General features: G+C 59.7%; 1 protein-coding gene across 6 annotated transcripts in view; it reads right to left on the bottom strand.

The window, feature by feature from the left end:
* EMID1 (EMI domain containing 1) overlaps positions 1-19,175 on the bottom strand; it is a 71,016-nt gene that overhangs the window by 18,470 nt on the left and 33,371 nt on the right. For all 6 annotated transcript variants that reach the window (XM_070769784.1, XM_019977277.2, XM_019977274.2 and 3 more), the window contains 12 exons: positions 15,431-15,544; positions 14,870-14,973; positions 7,412-7,495; positions 6,340-6,401; positions 4,674-4,794; positions 4,379-4,429; positions 4,210-4,299; positions 3,287-3,433; positions 2,089-2,178; positions 1,904-1,956; positions 1,344-1,406; positions 1,199-1,243 (listed from right to left, as the gene is read on the bottom strand). In XM_070769784.1, coding sequence (XP_070625885.1) covers positions 1,199-1,243; positions 1,344-1,406; positions 1,904-1,956; positions 2,089-2,178; positions 3,287-3,433; positions 4,210-4,299; positions 4,379-4,429; positions 4,674-4,794; positions 6,340-6,401; positions 7,412-7,495; positions 14,870-14,973; positions 15,431-15,544 — 1,024 coding nt within the window. The remainder of the gene's footprint in view (positions 1-1,198; positions 1,244-1,343; positions 1,407-1,903; positions 1,957-2,088; positions 2,179-3,286; positions 3,434-4,209; positions 4,300-4,378; positions 4,430-4,673; positions 4,795-6,339; positions 6,402-7,411; positions 7,496-14,869; positions 14,974-15,430; positions 15,545-19,175) is intronic.

Below are 19,175 nucleotides of genomic sequence, written 5' to 3'. Positions count from 1 at the left end.
TGTGTGCTCAGCCGCTGAGTCGTGTCCGACTCTTTGTGACCCCGTGGACTGTAGCCCACCAGGCTCCTCCGTCCATGGGGATTCTCCAGGCAAGAGTACTGGAGTGGGCTGCCATGCCCTCCTCCAGGGGATCTTCCCAACCCAGGGATTGAACCCAGGTCTCCGGCATATCAGTAGGGATACATATCATTAAATGTAATGAACTCAATAGTCGACTCTTTCAAAAAGAAGGACCCAAGTATATGTCTTTTTTACAAGATGTACTTTAAATAGGACACAAATAGGTTGAAAGTAAAAGGATTGGAAAACATACACCATGCAAACACTAGGCATAAAAAAAAGCTTGAGTGGCTATTTTAATACCAAACAAACTAGAATTCAAGACAAGAAGTATTATCAGGGAGAAAGATATTCATTTCATAAAGATAAAAGGACCAAGAAGACATTAAAATCTTGACTGTGTATGCATCTAATAACAAAGCTTCAGAATACATGAAGCAAGCACTTCCCTGGTGGTCCAGTGGCTAAGACTCCATGCCCCCAGTGCAGAGGGCCTGGGTTCGATCCCAGGCAGGGGACTAGATCCCACGTGCCACAACTAAGTCCAGGCACCACCAAATAAATAAATTAAAAAAAAAAAAAAACAGGAAGCATAAATTGACCAGATTAAAGAGAGTGAAGTTGTTCAGTTGTGTCCGACTCTTTGCGACCCCATGGACTGTAGCCTGCCAGGCTCCTCCGTCCATGGGATTCTCCAGGCAAGAATACTGGAGTGGGTTGCCATTTCCTTCTCCAGGGGATCTTTCCAACCCAGGGATCGAACTCAGGTCTCCTGCAGTGCAGGCAGACGCTTTACCACCTGTGCCACTAGGGAAGATAAACTAAAGGGACAAACAGACAAATCCACGACCAGAGGTGGAGAGATAGAGAAAGAGAGAAATAGAGTCAGAGAGAAGGAGACACAGAGGGAAGACAGAGAAAGAGGTCCAGAGACACAGAGCCAGAGCAAGGGAGATGGAGGTAGCCTGGTCCTAAGGGGCTGATGGGACCCTGAGATGGGGGCAAGAATGGAGCTGGAGCTCACCCTGGACCAGCCCGGGAGGGTCGGGGGGCTCGGCCCCCAGGGGATGGAGCCATGGCAGGGGTCTGGGCCTGTGGGCACCTGGAGGCGTGCTGCTGGGTGACCAGCGTCACTTACCCGCTGCCCCATGGAGCCTTGGGGGCCGGGCTCCCCTCGCAGTCCCTGCAGGAGGGAGGAGAGGAATGGAGTGAGCTGTCAGAGGGTCTGATCCGGGGCTCCCAGGACCCCCAGAATCCTCCACCCAGGCTGCCTCAATACTCACTCTCTCGCCCTTCTCTCCAGGGTGGCCGGAGATTCCTTTGGGTCCAATGGGGCCTGGGGGTCCCTGAGCAACAAGACAGGGCCTCAGCCTTGTGCCAGGGCAGGGCAGAGTGGGCAGCAACTTGGGGTGCAGAGGGGCAGGGGAGGGTGCCCAGCTTGGCCTGGGCCTCTGGGCCCTTCACCACACAGCCAATGGTCTGCCCAGAGTGGGAAGTTGACACAGCTCAGTGTTCAGAGCTACGGTGGAGACAGGCAGTCCCCACTTTGATCTGGAAGCTGCCATGTGCTGGCCACAGCCCTAGGGCAAGAATCTCCACCTTCTTTCTCGTCCTTGGGCGATAACAACACTTGTTCCTTGCCATGTGGACTGAATAAGATTCATGGAAAGTAGTTTGCACATTAAGTGCTCCATAGATGCTTGAATGAATGAATGAAGGATAGATGAATGGATGGCGGATGGATGGATGGTTGAGTGGGTGGGTGGATAAGTGAGTGAATGGGTGGGTTGGGTCATGGGTCATGGGACAGACAGATAAGTGGAGAATTTGGCGAAATGCTCACCATATGTCCAGGACTCCCAGGAATCCCCATGGGACCAGGAAGTCCAGGAGGACCTGGAATCAGATGGCACGTCCTCAGGTTCGAAATAGTACAGCGCCAGGAAGTTCCACCCTCAGCTCCCTCTGCACGGCCAGCCCTGCCGGCCCTCAACCCTGCCCCTTACCCCAGGCTTGGACTCAACTTACCCATGGGGCCTGGGGGGCCTGGGGGCCCAGCCGGTCCCTGGGGCCAGTGGCTGCTGGTCTCAGTGAAGGTGTTGGACAGAATCGGGTCCCCTGGGGGAGAAAGGATGATGAGAAAGCAGGACGGAGCTGCATGGGGCAGTATGAGGCAGACAGTTTCAACCTGTCTCTTCTGCCAAGCCAGCTTTGACTGCTGTGTCCCCTGTATGACAGCCCGTAGTTGTGGCTGGGGCCACCGGGCACCTGTGCCAAGGCGGGTGGTGGGGGAAGCGTGGGTTACACCAGACCAGGCTGCAGGGAGACCTGGGTTCTAACTCAGCCACAGTCTAGCTGGTGACATCCAGCAAGACTCTACCTCGCTGAACCTAGACTGTTACAGGTCTGATGGGAACAATAACGAAAGCTACCATTAAAAAAAAATATTACTTGGCTGCACTGGGTCTTTGTTGCCATGTGAGAGCTCTTAGTTCTGGCAGGTGGGGTCTAGCTGACCAGGGATTGAAGCTGGGCCTCTGCACTCTGGGGGTGCAGAGTCTCAGCCACCTGGGCCTCCAGGAAAGTCAAGAAAGCTACCATCTTTGACGCCGGCTTTGTATCCAGCTTCCGTGCATGGTTGTCATAGAACCCTGGGACACCAGCACCATCGCTGTCCTCACGGTACAGATGAGGAAACCGGGGCTCAGAGGGGGCGAACGAATGAACGGTCTTGCAGCAAAGGTATGACGCAGATGGGGTTGAACCTGGCACTCTAAATGCCGACCCCAGCAGCAGGCAAGCCGGTCAGGCTTCGAAGGAGAAGGAGGCACGGCAGGGCCCAGCTGGGCAGAGGGGGCCGGGCCTCTATGAGCACTGGGGCAGGACCGTGGCCTTGGGAGTTCAGGGCTCACGTCCTGCTGCCAGGCCTTGAGCTTCCCGGAGCTCTGCGGGATGGATCCTGGCCAGGTCCGAGGCTTGGTGGGAGGGCCTGACGCCGGTGGTTCCCAGCGCAGGCTGTGGAGGCTGCAGGGATCTGAAGCCAGCCTCTTGGGCCCTGGCTGTGTGATCTCCCCGCTCTGGCCCTTGGTCTTCCTCCTCAGTGACAATGGTGTCCATTGGAGGAGTGGCCCAAGGGCAAGCCTGGTATATAGAAGGTGCCTAGCAGATGGTCATGCCAGCCTCACCCCACCGCCAGCTAGACCCGCTGTGACCCCGAGCGACTCACCATGCTGAGAGATCCGGGCGTAGGGTGGCCCAACAGGGGCTGGGGGCCCAGGGGGGCCAGGAGGGCCTGGGGGCCCGGGAGGTCCCCTCTCTCCGGGGATGCCCACAGCTCCGGCCTGGCCGGGGCTCCCTGGGGGGCCTTGCAGACCTGCAATGGAACCAGGGTTTGGTGGGTGTGCTGGAGGCAGGGAGGCTCGGGACGGCTGCAAGAGGGCGGGAGGGGGCCTCCGAGGGCAGTGGGTACAGAGGGTGCCAGGGGCCACAAGCCGGGCAGCTCCTGTCTCTGACTCCCCGGCTGCCATGAGGACAGTGGACACTTGGTTCACAGTAGGTGCTGAGCAGATGCTGATTTCCAGAATGTCCTCTCTCTTCCAGGCTTTTGCAGGAGCTGCTCCCTCTCTCGGTCCTCCCTTTGGGCTGCCTGGCGTGCATTTCAGGTCATCCTAGGCCTCACCTAAGGTGTCGCTCCCACTGGGAAGCCCTTCCCATCTCCCACCCCACCCATGAGGATCTGGGCTTCCTTCCCTGGGGCTCCCATACCAGCCATGGCCCCCACAAGAACGCTGGTCACGTGGAGGGGGGCCCTGCTGGTCCTCCTCTGCCCAGGCCCACCCTCCCTGGCCTCCCTTGCCTGGGAGCCCCAGGAGGGCAGGGTCTGGTCCGACCCACCCCCACGAGACCAGCTTCAAGCTTGGAATACGAGAGCAGGAAGATAGGCCCAGTGAATGCAAAAGTAGGTTGCAGGGGGCCCAGGCGTGAGGCGGGGGTCACTGCTGGAGAGGGTGTAAGTCCTCTTACATACGGAGATGGGTGGGCAGAAGGGGCCCAGGCCACCTCCACTACATCAGGTTCGGGAAGCGGGCCCCAGTCCAGGCCCTCCTGTGAGGGGGCGCTGCTGGAAGGGGCAGTGCTGTATGCACTCACCTGGTGGGCCTCTCATCCCCATCGGGCCCCGGCTGCCAGGGTCTCCCTTGGGGCCAGCGGGTCCAGGAAGCCCCCGGGCACCCACTCGATCTGCGGGGAGAAAGCGCATCAGCTGGACAGCTCCGGCCTTGCTCGGCCCCGCCCCGGCCCCGCCCACACCAGCACCTACCATCTCGAGGTAGCAGAGGGGGCCTCTGGTTTTCTCTGGTTCCCGGCAGCCCTGGGGTGGGGGGGGGGGGCGGTTAGGCGGGGGTCAGTGTTACCCAGAGTTTCTGCCCCAGCTCCAGCAGCTGCCGGGCCTCCCTGGACGCCAGTGCTCAGGGGCCCCTAGGGACCCACTGGCGAGCTGGGAAGACTGAGGCCTGCGTGGAGGTCCGGCTGGGAGCCAGCGGCAGCGCGGGCTGGAATCTCGCTCCCCCCAGCTCATTCCCACACGGGACCGTGTTCCCCACTGACCCACTCACCTCGGAGGCCTCCATCCCCGGGACTGCCCTGGACAGCTGGGGAACCCCAGAGCGCGGCGGGGTCCTCAGGGGCACCTGGGGTCGGGGGCACTGCCCGCTCGGTGACAGTCAGCACCGCCACCTGTGGAGGAAGAGGACAATGGGGTGGGTACCAGCGTCTCACCCGGGACAGGCTAGCTCGCCCCGTGGAGGCGGGGCTGGGAGGCCAGGCGGCCAGCAGAACCCCGCCTGGAGTGGAGACCAGGCTCACAGGGGCCCAGAACTTCATCAGAAGTGCCTGTGGTTTTCCAGCTGCACAGTTCATCACATTCATTGTACGAGAGTCATCACACACTACCACAGCCACCCACGTTGGATTCTGAGACTGTCCCCGGGTTTGCTAGGCCGTGCGGTTTTTTCCTGTGCTTACCTGCATGTGAGTATGTATATAGATTTACATGCATATATAACATGACACTTCTCTTGGTCTCTTAAAACACCACAGGTTGGAAGGATTTTTACTAAATTTGAAGGGAAATTTGGGAGGGTCCAACATGAAACAGAAATGCCAAGGTGTGTACAAAACCACTTTGGGGGACTTCCCTGGAGGCCCAGTGGTTAAGACTGTGCTTCCCCTGCAGGGGGTGTGGGTTCCACCCCTGGTTGGGGAGCTAAGATCCTACATGCTTCTTGGTGTGACCAGAAAGTAAAAAACAGAAACAAACGAAGACCCACTTTTGGACTCAGTGCGGGGGAGAGCCTGAAAGGTCAACAGGGTCCCCTGAGCCACTAACTGGGGGTTAAGAAAGGCCAGGATGCCTGCTGACCAGGACGCGCGGGGCCGTGTGCGCCTACCCAAGGGAGGCTAACCTGGAACTGAGCTGAGCTGCCCCTTAGGCCAGCGTTCCCTGGGAGCGAGCTTGGGGAGCAGCGTGAGGTTCCTGGGGTGCTCATACCTCAGAACAGGGGTTCTAACCCATGTTGTTTAGAAACTTGGGCTTTCCACCTGATATTAATGCATCAGGGGCATCTCTCCATGTTAGAAAGTGTAGGCACTGTCCGTGGCCGCCTAACACCCCACTGAGCCATGTCTGCTCAGGCTGCAGCCACCGCTTTTGTCTCCCTCTGAATAGTTAACACTTGGGTGAACATCTTCGAATCTAATCTCAAGAAAAATTCCGGGAGGAGGCGATGGATATGCAGACGAAGTTTAAAAGTCTCTACATGTCTTTAGAAAACCTGGAAGAAAAGATGCTTCGATGTTGGCAGTCGCTCTCTTTGGGGGGCACAGGCGACCGAGGCCGATGGTTCTCTGGCAGGTTTATCGTGGTTCTGAGTTTTTCATGTTTCTAAATTTAGGATGTCTTACTTTTTAATTGTTAAAACCTTTTATCTTGAGATAATTTGAGACATGCAGCACATGTTTTTGCTTTTTGGAATGGGAAGATAGCATTGTAGTGAGGGTGAGGGGTAAAGGATGAAGGTGTTGGGGCAATTACATTGGCAAAAAAGAGAGAGGGACATTTACAAGCTCTGGGGGGCGTCTAGGAGTCTCTGGGAGGGGCTGGGGCTGGGAGAGCTTCACGGGCCTCCTGAAGAGAGAGCAACCAGGCTGTCTGAACAGGCTTCCCAGGGCGGGCACTGGGGGCAGGGTGGTGCCTGCCTGGCAGGCAAGGTGCTCACCCACCTTGGCCTCCAGCACCTTCAGCCGCTCCGTCAGCTCCGACACTTTGCTGCAGTTGAGACAACCTGTGGAGAGGAAGCAGGCTGGGTTGGGGCTCCCAGGTTCCTGGGGGCAGGATGGAGGGAGGGGACAGATAACTGATGACCCCAATCCATAAGACAGCTCGGGGCAGGGACGGGGCTACGGAGTCACAGCCTGTCCGGGGTGGACCATGCCCTGCGGGTGTCCTTTGGCTCCCAAGCCTCCAAGGGGACTGTTTCTCTCAGGGAAGGACCAGGGACTGGACTCCTCATCCAAAACGGGGTGGAGTGGGGAGGGAAATGCCTGCTGCTCCCCATCCGGGTGAGGCTGGCCGTGGCGTGCTGGCTTTGGGGACCCCACATAGTCCAGACTGGGCTGGACTCCCATGCCACCCTCTGAGCCTTCCCCCAGAACCACCATCCAGCTCCCCGGCCTCTTCAGCAATACCCCACCGTTATTCACAGCAGTGTTGGCAGCAGCCGAGCACGCTACACGCACGTCTCTCTGGTCTTCACCACGATCCCGCGTGTGAGGACAAGTGTCACCCTGTGCACAGCTGGGGACACTGAGCTCAGAGCAAAGGGACCCGGGGTCTCCCCAAGCACAAAGCCTGAGGTTGAAGCCCAGCGCTGCCCCGCCCTGGCCGTGGGGTCCTGGGCAGGGCACATCCCCTCTCTGACCCCTCAGCGACGGTGATGCTGTCCCAGGGGGAGGTTTATACAAGGTGACCATGGAAAGCTCCTGGCATGGTGCCTCGCACCCTGCAGTCGCTCAAATGTTCTTTCAATGAAAAAAAGGAAACTGGGGGCTTGGACCCCTGTCTGCAAGACTCTCGGGCTCCTGGGTCTCAGGTGCCTGGGCCCAGGGCAGACTCCCCTGGGGGAGCCCTTCCTTACCCCACCCCCAGTTTTATTTCCAGCCTGTGGTGGACGGGGGCAGGGTGCTGTCTCTGACCCTCCACTGCTGGGCCCAGCTGGCTTTTAGGACAGTCACCACCAGCCCCTCCAGCCTCCCCTGGCCCAGGGGGACCCCAAGCAGCTGCCCCGGGACCCACCTGAGAAGCCTGTGGGCCGAAGTGCCATCCGCCGCGTGGCGCTGCCCGACCACCCGGGCTCCATGAAGCCAGGGGAGCCTGTAACTGAGGACAGCGAGGGTGAGGCCCTGCTTGCCATGATGTTTTGCTCTGTTCCCCCCGACTACTGTTGCCACAGCGGGGATCCCTATTCCCCTTGGTGCAGAGCAAGACAGAGGCCCAGAGAGGTGGGACCAGAGTCACACAGCGTGAGGTGGGCCGAGCTGCGACAAGGCTGTCAACCTGATGGGGCTGGGGAGGGGCTGGTGATGGGTGAGGGGAAGGCCGGGCGCTTCTCCAACAAGCCCAGCAAGCTGCCTGGGCTCAGAGCTTGAGCCAAGAGACTCGAGGTCGGCTCCCAGCCCTGCCGCTCTCGGGCCTGTGTGGCTGGTCCTCCCTGGACCTGCCAATGTTCTCATCTGTAAAATGGGGTCATGAAGCCCTCTGTACACCTCCTGGACTGGCACAAGGCCTGAGGCCAGCCATGCATGCAAAGGGCCCACTGAGCACACGCAGGGGCCTGGCATGCAGTAGGCGGTAAATAAACACAGCAACGTCACCATCCGCCCTCTCCCTGCCCCACTTGGTAAGAAGACACCAAAGTGGATCCAGCTCTGGTTTTAAATGAAAACCAGAGGGCAGCTGGCTGCCTGGGAGGGTACGGGGGGGCCCATTCCAGGAGCCCACCCCTGTGAGGAGCAGCCCATTCGGGCTGATCTGGCTTTGGGGGCCTGGTTTTCTCCACAGCTGGAGGGTTGGGCTGGCCAAGCCAGGGGAGCAGGGCGCAGCTGGAGGGGCTTTGGAGCCAGCCGTGGCAACTGCCCCCTCTCCCCACTACCCCCGGGCCTGCCTTTTAAGGCCACACAGTGTCGCCTGGGGGGAGCGAGACCCAAATAAGGCACGGGCCTGGCAGCTCAGAGCCAGGCTGCGGGTTGGTGCAGCGAGCGAGAGGCGCCGGGAATTCAAACCAGACGGGTCCCCCTGGCCATCCCCCAGCGGGGAGGCTGCCAGGCCCTCTCTGGGTCCCACCATGGGGCCCTCGTTCAGGCTGGGCCCGAATCCCCCATGTACCCTCCCCGGGGCCTGCGATGTGCCCCCTCGCAGGGGGTAAATCTCACCTGGGATGGAGGACAGTGGGTTGGCAGCCCACAGCTGGGGCAGGGCTTGGGGGCTTGTGGGGAATTAAGGCGGGTACGCCACTGTGAGCCACGCCCAGGGCTAAGAGCTTCACATAGCCCAGCTGGATCCTACAAGGTAGGGAATAATAGCAGCTAATGCTTGTTCAGCACTTAAGCTGGGCCCGGCACACCCTGAGCGCTTCTCAAAGACAGTCTTAACTCGTTGTCCTCATGAAGCCCTGTGAGTGGACACCAGTATCCCCTCCGCTTTACATGTGGGAAAACTGAGGCACAGGGCAGCTTGGTGTTACCACTCCTCTGCCCCCCAGGCTCCGATAAATGGATGAGCGAATATGAATCTCTCCCTCTGCGGGGCAGCAAGGCAGAGGTGGAAGTGACTGATCGCCTGGCTGAGGGCTGAAGCCTGGACTGGAAGCTGGGTTAGTCTGATTCCGGGACCTGGCCTCCTTTTTCCTGGGCCACCCGGCACCATGAGTCCAGGTGGGCAGAGGCGGGAGGCCCAGTGCCCATCAAGGAGGCTGGCTCCTGAGAAGAACGGCCTCGGTTAAGCCCTCCTCATCCTCTTTGCTCCCAGGTGAAGCTGTAAAAGGCCACTGGCTGACTCTTTGCAGGATGTCAACCAAAGAACCGGCCATCCCCCCGACCCCAAGGAAGTGTGGGTTTTCTCTGGGATGAAGTTTGGCAGAGCATCTGCCCTGCCCGCCCTCCCCACCACCCTGCTATCGTCTTCCCTTTTTTCCACGGCACTTTCCACCTCAAAAATGTCATCTGCTTGCCAGCTCCCAGTCTGATCTCCTGCTCCCCCACCCCCAGGCTAGAATGGGAGCCTCACCAGGCAAGGACCTCATCCATCTTGCGTGTGGCCGGGGAAAGTACCCAGCACGCAGTAGGGCCTCAGAAGCTTCACCAAACCTCTTACGGAGGAATGCATGAGTCACTGGCTGAAAATGAACGTAAAGCAAGCAAGCAAAAGGCAAAATACTGTGGACGGCAGACACAACTGTCTTGAAAATGAACATAAGTGTTCTAACATCATGCTAGGGTGTCCTTGAGTTATTAATCTAGAAACGTGTGGCTGGAAATTCTTTTTCAATCTACTTGCTTTGGGCCATTTCACCAGGAGTCAGAGAGAACTAGAAAAACTAATGAAAACATGGCCTGACCATCAGTGGAGACATAATTGGCTCAAAGAAACTGTGAGCTAAAATTTTAAAAAAAGAAAGAAAGTTTAAATAAACAACAAAAACTGTCAAAAACACCAGAAGATACTGGCTCTGGTTTCAAGATTCACAAAAGATGATCCCCTAAACTCCCCCAAATTCTAATAAATGGACAGAAATACTTTAAGAGTTGAGCCAGGTTGTAAATGGTGCTATTGTTTAGCTGCTACGTCGTGTCTGACTCTTTGCGACCCCATGGACTGTAGCCCGCCAGGCTCTTCTGTCCGTGGAATTCTCCAGGGTAAAATACTGGAGAAGGAATACATTTCTTTCTCCAAGGGATATTCCTGACCCAGGGATTGAACCTGAGTCTCCTGCATCAGCAGGCAATCATCATTACCACTGAGCCACCAGGGAAGCCCAAATGGCCCTATACCACACAAAATTCCAGTAGGGAAAAAGCCTCAGGCTGGAAAGGTCTCCTGTAGGACAGAAATGTCACATCCCTCCCACTGGTGTTGAGTCAGGACCCCTGAAGCGGGCCCCAGTGGCTTGAGAACCCCCTCACCCTAGCCCGGTGGTCCATCCTGAAGGGCCCCTCCCCAGCCCCAATCTTGCCCTCCAAAGAGCTCCAGGCTAGTTTCAGGACCACACGCTCTGGCTCCACTATGGGACCCTGACTGGACCACTTCCCTGAGACCACATCCGCCACCTGGGAGATGCTGGCCAGCCCTGCGCGCGCGCGCGCACACACACACACACACAGCCTCCTCATTCCCACAGCTGCTGCTCCCATGTCTCCTCCTCCAGAAAGTCTTCCTGGACAGACTAGAGAACCCACTAAAGCCCACTCTGCCGAAGCTCTCATCACTCCACCCTGACCTCCACAGGGCCCGCGCCATCTGCAGTTTCTAGCCTTGTGGCCCCCCAGCAACCGCCCCTCCACTGCCCAGTGTCTTGTGCTCGGTCTCAACGGTTCCTCATGAGAACACTGCGGCCCAGGGAGCAGAGGCTGCCTGTCCACACAGCAGGAGGGAGAAGGGGGCAAGGCACCCAGTTTAAATTCCCCCTCAGCGGGGATGGTATGAGAAGTAGGGGGTGTCCCTGAGCTCCACCTCTGACTTTCTGTCCGAGGGGCTTCTTCTTCCAGAACCCTCCCCCCAGGTCTGCTGGGTTCAGTGACCACAGACCTCCCCTGCCCAGCCCAGCTCCCCTCCTGGGAATTTACTCTGCAAATGTAAATATTTGCTACTACTGGCCTGAGTCAGGGTCCAGGGTCAGGGCTGGGGCTGGGAGCTCCAAGAACCCTCTGGGAGGCCCTGGTCTGTGTCAGTCCTGGGCCCCCCTGGGGGAACACGAGGTCCCCACTCACTTCCCGTGCATCCACTTAACGCCAGACTTATGCTGGGAACTGGAGAGACAGGATTAGTGATGGAAGGGTGGGGACTAACGGAGCCAGGCGGGAGCACCAAGGAGGTCACAGGCAGAGAGGACAGCCACTGCCCAGGCTCTGGGGTGGAGGAAGGCCACAGTGGGCCCTGGGATGAAAAGGAGGGAGGGCGAGGCTGGGGCACCTGGCTGAGGCAGCTGGGAGGGCGGAGGGGGGAGCCTCCTGACGGGGGGTGGATGTGACCACGGGAGTTGGAGGTGGGGGCCTTCGAGCCCCCCAGATGGGAGTAGAATGGATGGGCAGGAGTGGAATGGACGGCAGATCCGGGAAAATTCCAACAGCGTTTAACACGCAGGATTCCGAATCTGCGGAGTAAGACACAGGCTCCACTCTGCACCCCGCAGCTGGTCAGAGCATGAAAGCTGTGCTCGGCAAGGGCCCAGCCCTGGGCAGGCAGAGGCCAGGCGGCCCAGAAGGCGCTTTCCTACCACGTGACCTTGAGCGAACTTCTTCCCTTGCTGTTCCCCAACCGTGGAAGACAAGGGCTGCGGGGGTCCACGGACAGGGAAGGGGCAGGTGTGGGGGACAGGAGCAGACAGCCAGGGGGCCAGTGGAGGCTCTGGGGGAGCCCACAGGGCGGGGCAGGTGAGGAGCCTGGATGCTCTGTCTGTCTGTCTGGGAGGGGCTGAGGCTGGCTGCCTCACTCCCGGGTGTCTGAACACACCAAGTGAAGCCCCCAGCCAGCATCCCTGCAGAGGAAAGACCCAGCTCCGGTGGGACTGAGGGCTTTAAATCTTGCTCTGACCACTCTCCCAGCCTCAGTTTCCACATCTGGACCTCTGGCACCCCGACAAGAGGACACGATGCAGGTGAGGGCCAGCCCTGGTGCCCGGCATAGGGGACAGTGGCAGCTTTCCTCCTGTCGTCATGGTGACTGCAGGAGGGTCTGAGGCAGGGGCACGCTGCAGACCTCAGGTCTGAGCCCTTGGGAGAATTCCGGCCATGATGCTTACTTGCTGTGTAATACCTACAAGTGATACCCACACCATCTCTGAGCCTCAGTTTCTCCATCTGTAAAAAGGGGCCTGTTCTAGCCCCTTCCTCCTCATTGTCAAGAAGATCAAAGAGACCATCCTCAATCAAGATGGGAAACCCAGGGCTAAAAGCCAGGAAGTCTGCCGGCCTCACAAATATCAGAGACTAGAGGCCTGTTTGCCGAGCAGCTGACTGAGAAGGGGGGTGTCTCAGAGCTGGGAGGCAGCGCAGATCCCCCAGCACAGGGGGCCAAAGAGGAAAAGAAGACATTTATTAAGTAGGCATGGTGGAGATGTGAGTCTCTGGCCCTCTCAATAAGATACGAGACGGGCACCTCTCGATCCTGGGTGACTTCCAAGTAGAGATGGGGTCCAGAGGGGTGAAGTGACTTGCCCAAGGTCACACAGCAGAGCACAGCCAATCCAAGGCTGGATTCTGGAGTGATAGGTGTTTCTGTTCCCTCTGACTCACTCTGGGCCCCGCTGCCCCTGGTGAGGCAGCTCTTTGGCCTCAGGTCACGTCACAGCACTGGACAGACCACAGGGGCAGTTGTCAGCAGGGGAAACAGCTGGGGGCCCAGCCTGAAGCTGGCTGTCACAGGAAGGTCAGAGCCCGCTGCGGGTCAGCAATGTCCTCATGCTTCCCCACCCCGCCCCCCCATCCCCAGAGCAGTTTTCTAGATCACGCAGGCCTAAGCCTCCCTTTACTCGGTCTGGTCTTGTGGGTGGGGAGAGGCCCTTCCCGTCCCATTGGGTATCCCACGCTGCCCCCCTCATGGGCTGCCGCATCACCTTCACGTCCTTCCAACATCCCCGAGAGGCAGACTGCATGATTTTGTCCATTTCACAGGTGAGGACACCGAGGCCCAGCGTAGGAGAGTGCCCGGTAAGAGCACAGGGCAGCTCGGTGCCCTTCAGAGAAGGCGCGCCACCCCCACCCCCCACCCCTAAGTGGGCCCAAGTGCCGCCTAGAGTGCAGCCTCCCCTCCCCAGGCCGGCCTGATGCCCTTGCACAACCACTTGCACAACGCAAGGGAGTCCCCAGCCCGAGGCCACACAGCTGGAGTGTGGCTAAGCGGGCCTGGCCCAGGAGGCCCTCATCCCCAGGCTGGAATTCCAAGGTCCCACAGAGGGAGGTGTCAGGGCCAACCCCACCCCAGGCCTCGTCTCCCTCCCTGCTCACCCTCCGCAGAGCCCCAGCCCTCAGCCGGGTCCTGGACGCACGGCCTACAGCAGCTGGACTCGAGGACATGGGCGCTTGAGCATGGGCGCTCCGCACCTGTCCTTCAGCCCCGACTGCTCCGCGATGGCCCGACAGACCTGGGAGGGTCCGCCCTTGGGAGGGGAGCCGAAGACAGGGTAACCTGTGTCTGGGCAGGCCCTGCCTGAGCACAGGCGCTCTGCACCCGGGGTGGGGGGGGCCCCACACCCTGGGGGTTCGCCCTCTCCTCACCACCAGCATCTCTGCAGCCTCCTTGGCGGCAGCCCCTCCTGGCTGGATGCCCTCCTGGCCCCGGGCCCTTCTGCCTTCCCCGGTCACCCTCAGCAGGTTGGGGAGGGCTCAGTTCCTGGCTCCCCTCCCTCCCACACCTGTCTGGGTAACCACCTCTCCATACCAGTCCTGGGTTGCCCCTCCCTCTGGCTGCCTGAATCACCACCACTGTGTTGGGGGCTCTCCCACCCAACATGGAAACTGCCAGGCCCCTCCTGCCCTGCTCTGTGGGGAGTCTGCCCCCTCTCCGTGTGACTTCACCTCTCTGGGTCTCCATCACCCCGTCTGTGAGCTGGGGCTGCCACGGGCCCCAGGGAGGTGAAGGGGATAAGTCTCTCAGAAGCACCTATGACTGTAGCATCATGGTCCCTTGATTCTGGAACCAGGATGTGTCTTTTGACTGATACACACGTGAACGTGCTGCTGGGGGCCCCAGCGCCTCCTTCCATTAAGGGGCCTTCAGGCCTGGTTCTCAGGCTGGCTCTGGGCCCGTCCATCCTCCTTATGGCCATTCTTGGGAGCACAACTCTGGGGGCCCCCAAATCTTCCACTCCCTGGGTTCAGCCAGACCATGAGGGTGGATGCAGTCTGGACCGCTCAGCATACTCAGGCCCCCTGGAGGAGACGGCGCTCCCCAGTTCCCAGTTCTGGGGAGGTGCAGGCTGCCTCCTCTGCACCCCTGCTGGGTGTTCCACCCAGCCCCCTGAGCTGCATGCAGGGAAGGGAGTGTGGTAAGGGTGTGCCTCTGCCTGGGGCACGTTCCTCCCCAGGTTGCCCCGCTGGGTCCTCCCATCACTGAGGGCCTGGGGGAAGCCAGGCAGAACCCCACCACTGAGGACCTGCGTGCCCGTCACATATCCCGAGCCTTGGTTTCTGAACCTGCAGGATGGGGTGTAGCCATCCCCATCTTGCTGATCCTCCCCTGCGTCGTCACCACCTCCCGTGGAAATGTCCCCAAGTTTGGAGGAAAGGCTTGGGATGTGTAACTTCAGATTATGAGCCACACATCACTCAGGAAATTCCTCCAGGGGTCCTGACTGGGTCCCGTCAACACCCGAGGGACAGCAGACACCCACCATGGCTGTGCGACTGACCGGCAGCTCTATGCAGCAGCCCCTGATACACGTGCTGCTCTGACCCTCAGCGCCTACCGTCTGAAGGACAGTTTACGGCTCCTCCCTCGCACCTGAGGGGAGGCACCTGGTCTGGCCCCAGGCAGTCCTACCTTCCTCGCAGCTCGGCCCCGAGTGCCCGGGGCAGCACCTCCACTCACGGGCCGTCACCATCTTGTACATCACCTTGTACGTGGGTCTCACCACTGTCCTGTAGCTGAAAGAGCGCCCGGGTCACCCGGCTCAGACAGGGCCTCCCGCTCCCTCTCCCGCCCTCCGTGAGGACAAGCCCAGGGTCCTGGGATCCTCTGCCACTTCCAGGCCTCTCTGGAGCGTCCCTCCTCTTGAATTCTGGGCCTCAGCCCTTCCAGTCCGTCCCCAGCCCCTGGCCAGGGGTGGGGAATCAAGAAAATAACTGGACAGGAAGCCCTTGTGAGCTGGGCTGGCCTGTCCTCCAGCTGTGAACACTCACTGAGTGAAGGTGTGCGGGTGAATGGGGGAATCCTCCCCCTGGAAGCTCTCCAGGGTGGCCCAAGAGCCAAAGGGGGGGTGCCGGGAAACGGGCAGTGGGCCCTCTGTCCACCCACCCTTGGGGTCCCCGGCTTCCCCCCAGCCCCAGCTCTTCGACCACAGCAGGAACGCCAGCAGCTCCTGCTCCACACGGTCTCGCTCACCTGTTCCCAGGGCAGCTCATCGGCCAGGGGCAATTCTGCAGCACCCTCTGCAGGTAGGTGCCATTCTGCACGTGGCACGAGACAGTGCGGGTCACCACATAGGAGCACCAGTTCCTGAAACAGACAGGAAGCCTAGGGCTCACCCGCAGCATGCACTCTCTCTCTCCCTCTCTCTCTCTCTCTCGGGGAGCGTCAAGACTCCAGGCAGGGCGACCCGTGAGCCCTCCGAGCCCTTGGGCCCTGGTGGGAGTCTCCCTGCTGCTGCGGTTGAGGAGTGACTTCCAGAGCCCTGTGTGGGGGCGGGGGTGGGTCAGACAATGGAAACCTGGCCCTGGTGTCTCGACCCCCAGCCCTTGGCGTTTCCTGCGCCCACTCCTGCCGCGGGCCCCTCACCTCCAGGCCTTTGCTGGGTCCGCTCCTGGAGCACCCTCCCCCCGGTTCTCTCCTGGCACCTCCCACCCGCTGTGCTGTCACCTCTCCCCGAGTCCTCGCCCACCTCTGCCCCCATCTGAGCAGAGCGGTGGTTCTCCGCTCTGTATCCCTGTCACGCTGAATTCAGCTGGTGAGTCACATCCACCCCCTCCCTCCCTGAGGCATGTGGGAGACAGGCCCTGCCTCACTTATCCCCAGGTCCCCTCTGTGTGACAGCCGGGAGCAAGGTCACCACCCCAAGTGTGGAGGACTGGCTCCTTCAAATGCCACCGAATAATTATCCTGAGCTGCACATATTGAGCCCCGACTGTATACCAAAGGTATTTACATCAACTTTCCTAGTGGTTTAGTGGCTAAGACTCTAAGCTCCCAATGCAGGGGGCCCAGGTCCCATCCCTGATCAGGCAACAAGATCCCTCACACTGCAACTAAGACCTCAGTCAGTCAGTTCAGTTGCTCAGTCGTGTCTGATTCTTTGTGACCCCATGAACCGCAGCACGCCAGGCCTCCCTGTCCATCACCAACTCCCAGAGTTCACCCAAACCCATGTCCATCGAGTCGGTGATACCATCCAACCATCTCATCCTCTGTCGTCCCCTACTCCTCCTGCCCTCAATCTTTCCTAGCAGCAACTAAGACCTAGCAGAGTCAAATAAATAAATATGCAAAAAATAAATATATTTACATCATCTTCCCACAGCCTGAACATCCCCCGCCTCATTTAATAGAGGGGTAAACTGAAGCAAGATTGAGGGCAGGAGGAGAAGGGGGCCACAGAGGATGAGATGGTTGGATGGCATCACCAACTCAATGGACATGAATTTGACCAAACTCCAGGAGATAGTGAAGGACAGGGGAGCCTGGCATGCTGAAGTCCATGGGATTGCAGAGTCAGACATGGCTGAGCGACTGAACAATAACAAACTGAGGCTCAGTGAGGGGAGAAAACTGTTGATGTTACTGAGCTGGTGCGTGGAGGGTCTGGATTTGAACCCAGGGATATGGATGCTCAGCCCTCCCCCCGCCTCCCTCCCAGGGCCCTGGGCTCCGGTCTCCTCCCCATCTCCTGGGCTACGGTCTGTGGCTCTGTGAAGGCCTCCGCCTGGGAACCTGCTGACCCCGGGCTCCAAGCCACAAAGGAAAGTCTGGAGGGGTGGGGGCTTGAGCTGAGAGGGTCACCTGAAGCGGTCATTCCTTTCCCAGCCCCAGGCCTGTGACCCTGAGTAGGGCTGAGGGCCGGCGAGCACCTGGAATGTCCCGCCACTGCCCCAGAAACCTAGCCCTGCGCCTGCCACCCCCACCCGGCCCACCTGGAGGAGGAAGTCTCTGGAGGGAACCAGCGGACAAACTCCCCATAGGACTCTAGGGACGTCCCTTCACTGTTCTGAGTCCCTTGGAAATCGACCCCAGAGGAGGAAACAGTCCTCTAAAGGCACAGAGGTGGGCGACCCAGAGAAGGGGGCCTCTGAGGTGCCCACTCCAATCCAGACGTCACCGGAGCTCTGCAGAGCCCGCGGCTGGTGTCCCCTAGGCAGAGGTGCCCATTTTTTTCTTCCTCCTTAGTTGAAATCTCCCCTGTGTGAATTGCTGTCTGGTTCCCTGGTTTACTGCTCATCAGTTCAATTCCCCTGCGTAGGGAACACCGAGCTGGTGACCGGCCAGCAGAGATTTTAGACAGGAGAGGACAGTCAGACCAGGTGGCATTCAAGGTCAGCCCCTCGTGGCCTTTATCTTGTATGGGGGGAGGTCACCAAAAACTTTCCCACCCCTCTCTGGCCTTGAAGACCCAGCTCTGCTGTGGCCAGGATAAAACCGGAGCTCCTCAGCAGGGTCCCAGCCTGGCCCCTCCGCCCACTTTCCAGGGGTGTTACTGGCCTGGAGTCCACATTCCCCCACACTGCCCATTACCCTGACCGCTGGGACCCGCACACTTGAGCTGGCACTCTTTCTCCTTCCTGCCCTCCCTCCATGAGTGCCCTCTTCCCACCCCCGATCCTTGCAGACGAGATTCCCTCTGCCTGCAAAGCCCTCTCCCTGCTTCCGCAAACTCCTATCACCTTTTGAGCCTCCTGAGGCTCTAGGCACAGCTGGGCATCTGCAGGGTGTCCCTAAACCATCCCAGCCACTCACAGCAGCTTTGAGCTTTTTCTCCCCCACGAAGGTGCTAGGGGAGGGTGCTGGCAGGGATCGAGCCAGGATGGGGCTCAGCTTTAAAGGCGCCCAGGGAGGTTTGCTGAATGACGGAATGACTGAGGACAGGCAGTTGCCCTGGGTAGGGGAGCCTGGACCCGGGGGTTTCCCAGAGGTGGGCGTGGCCCCTGGAAGCCCCGCCTCCAGCCTGCTGTCCTTGGGCGCTTCTTCGCCCTCCCAACCCCCGCCCACCTTCCGGCATGCTTGGTGAGAACCCGCCTGAGACCCCGCCGCTGAGGCTGGGTTACCTCCTGTGGGACGGGGCGATGGCAGGGGCTGGGAGGAGACAGAACCCCTCTGCTGGGCCTGCCACTCCTGCCCACTCAGCACCTCCGCAGCCCCACAGGCTGCCGGGAGGAGAGAAAACAGGCCAGACCAGCTCGGCCTGGCACCAGCTGCCCCTAAAAGGGCCGCTTCCCCCCCCCCCCCCCCCCGCCCACCTGCCCTCCACCCCCTGCCACGAGGGGCCCAGGGGACTTTGTCTCCACAGGGCCCAGGGCTGTGATCCGGAACAGTGATAGGGGCTAATTGCAGGAGGCAGCCAAGCGGGCTGGGGGCCAAGGGCCGTTATGAAAAGGAAAGGAAAGAAAGAAGACCCATGGGTGGGGGTGGGGTGGACGGAGCCCGAACCCCACACCGGAGTCCAAGCTCCAACCCTGGCCCTGCTGCTCCCTAACCTGGTGACCTCAGACGAGCCCTGGCCGGCTCTGGGCCTCGCTCTGTCCATCTGCACGTGGGGACAGCAGGACCTCCTCCAGCAGCGTGTGACTCACCCTAAGCCCCGAGCGCAGTGCTGACGTGCTTTTTGGTCGTTCTTGTTCCTGGACCATGACATGGGGCCCACGCCAGGAGGCTGGGGTCCAGGGGCTTCCCTGAGGGACACCAGTACTGCACCTTCCGTACAGGGTCGACCCCCACCCCAAGCCTTGACTTTGAGATCGTGACTGTTAGGCTCTACATTTTACAGAGGGGAAACTGAGGCCCGGAGAGAAGTCACCTACCCAGGTCACCCCTATGGGTGCAGCATTGGGATCTGAGCTCCCCGGGGAGAGGATGGGGAAGAAAGTTCTCCACTCTCCTTGACTCTGGGATTTGCCCAGAGGAAGCCAGTACTCTGCAAGGG

Source organism: Bos indicus, chromosome 17, assembly GCF_029378745.1.
Source record: "Bos indicus isolate NIAB-ARS_2022 breed Sahiwal x Tharparkar chromosome 17, NIAB-ARS_B.indTharparkar_mat_pri_1.0, whole genome shotgun sequence".
Lineage (NCBI taxonomy): Eukaryota > Metazoa > Chordata > Mammalia > Artiodactyla > Bovidae > Bos > Bos indicus.
This window is presented reverse-complemented; position numbering and strand designations above follow the sequence as displayed.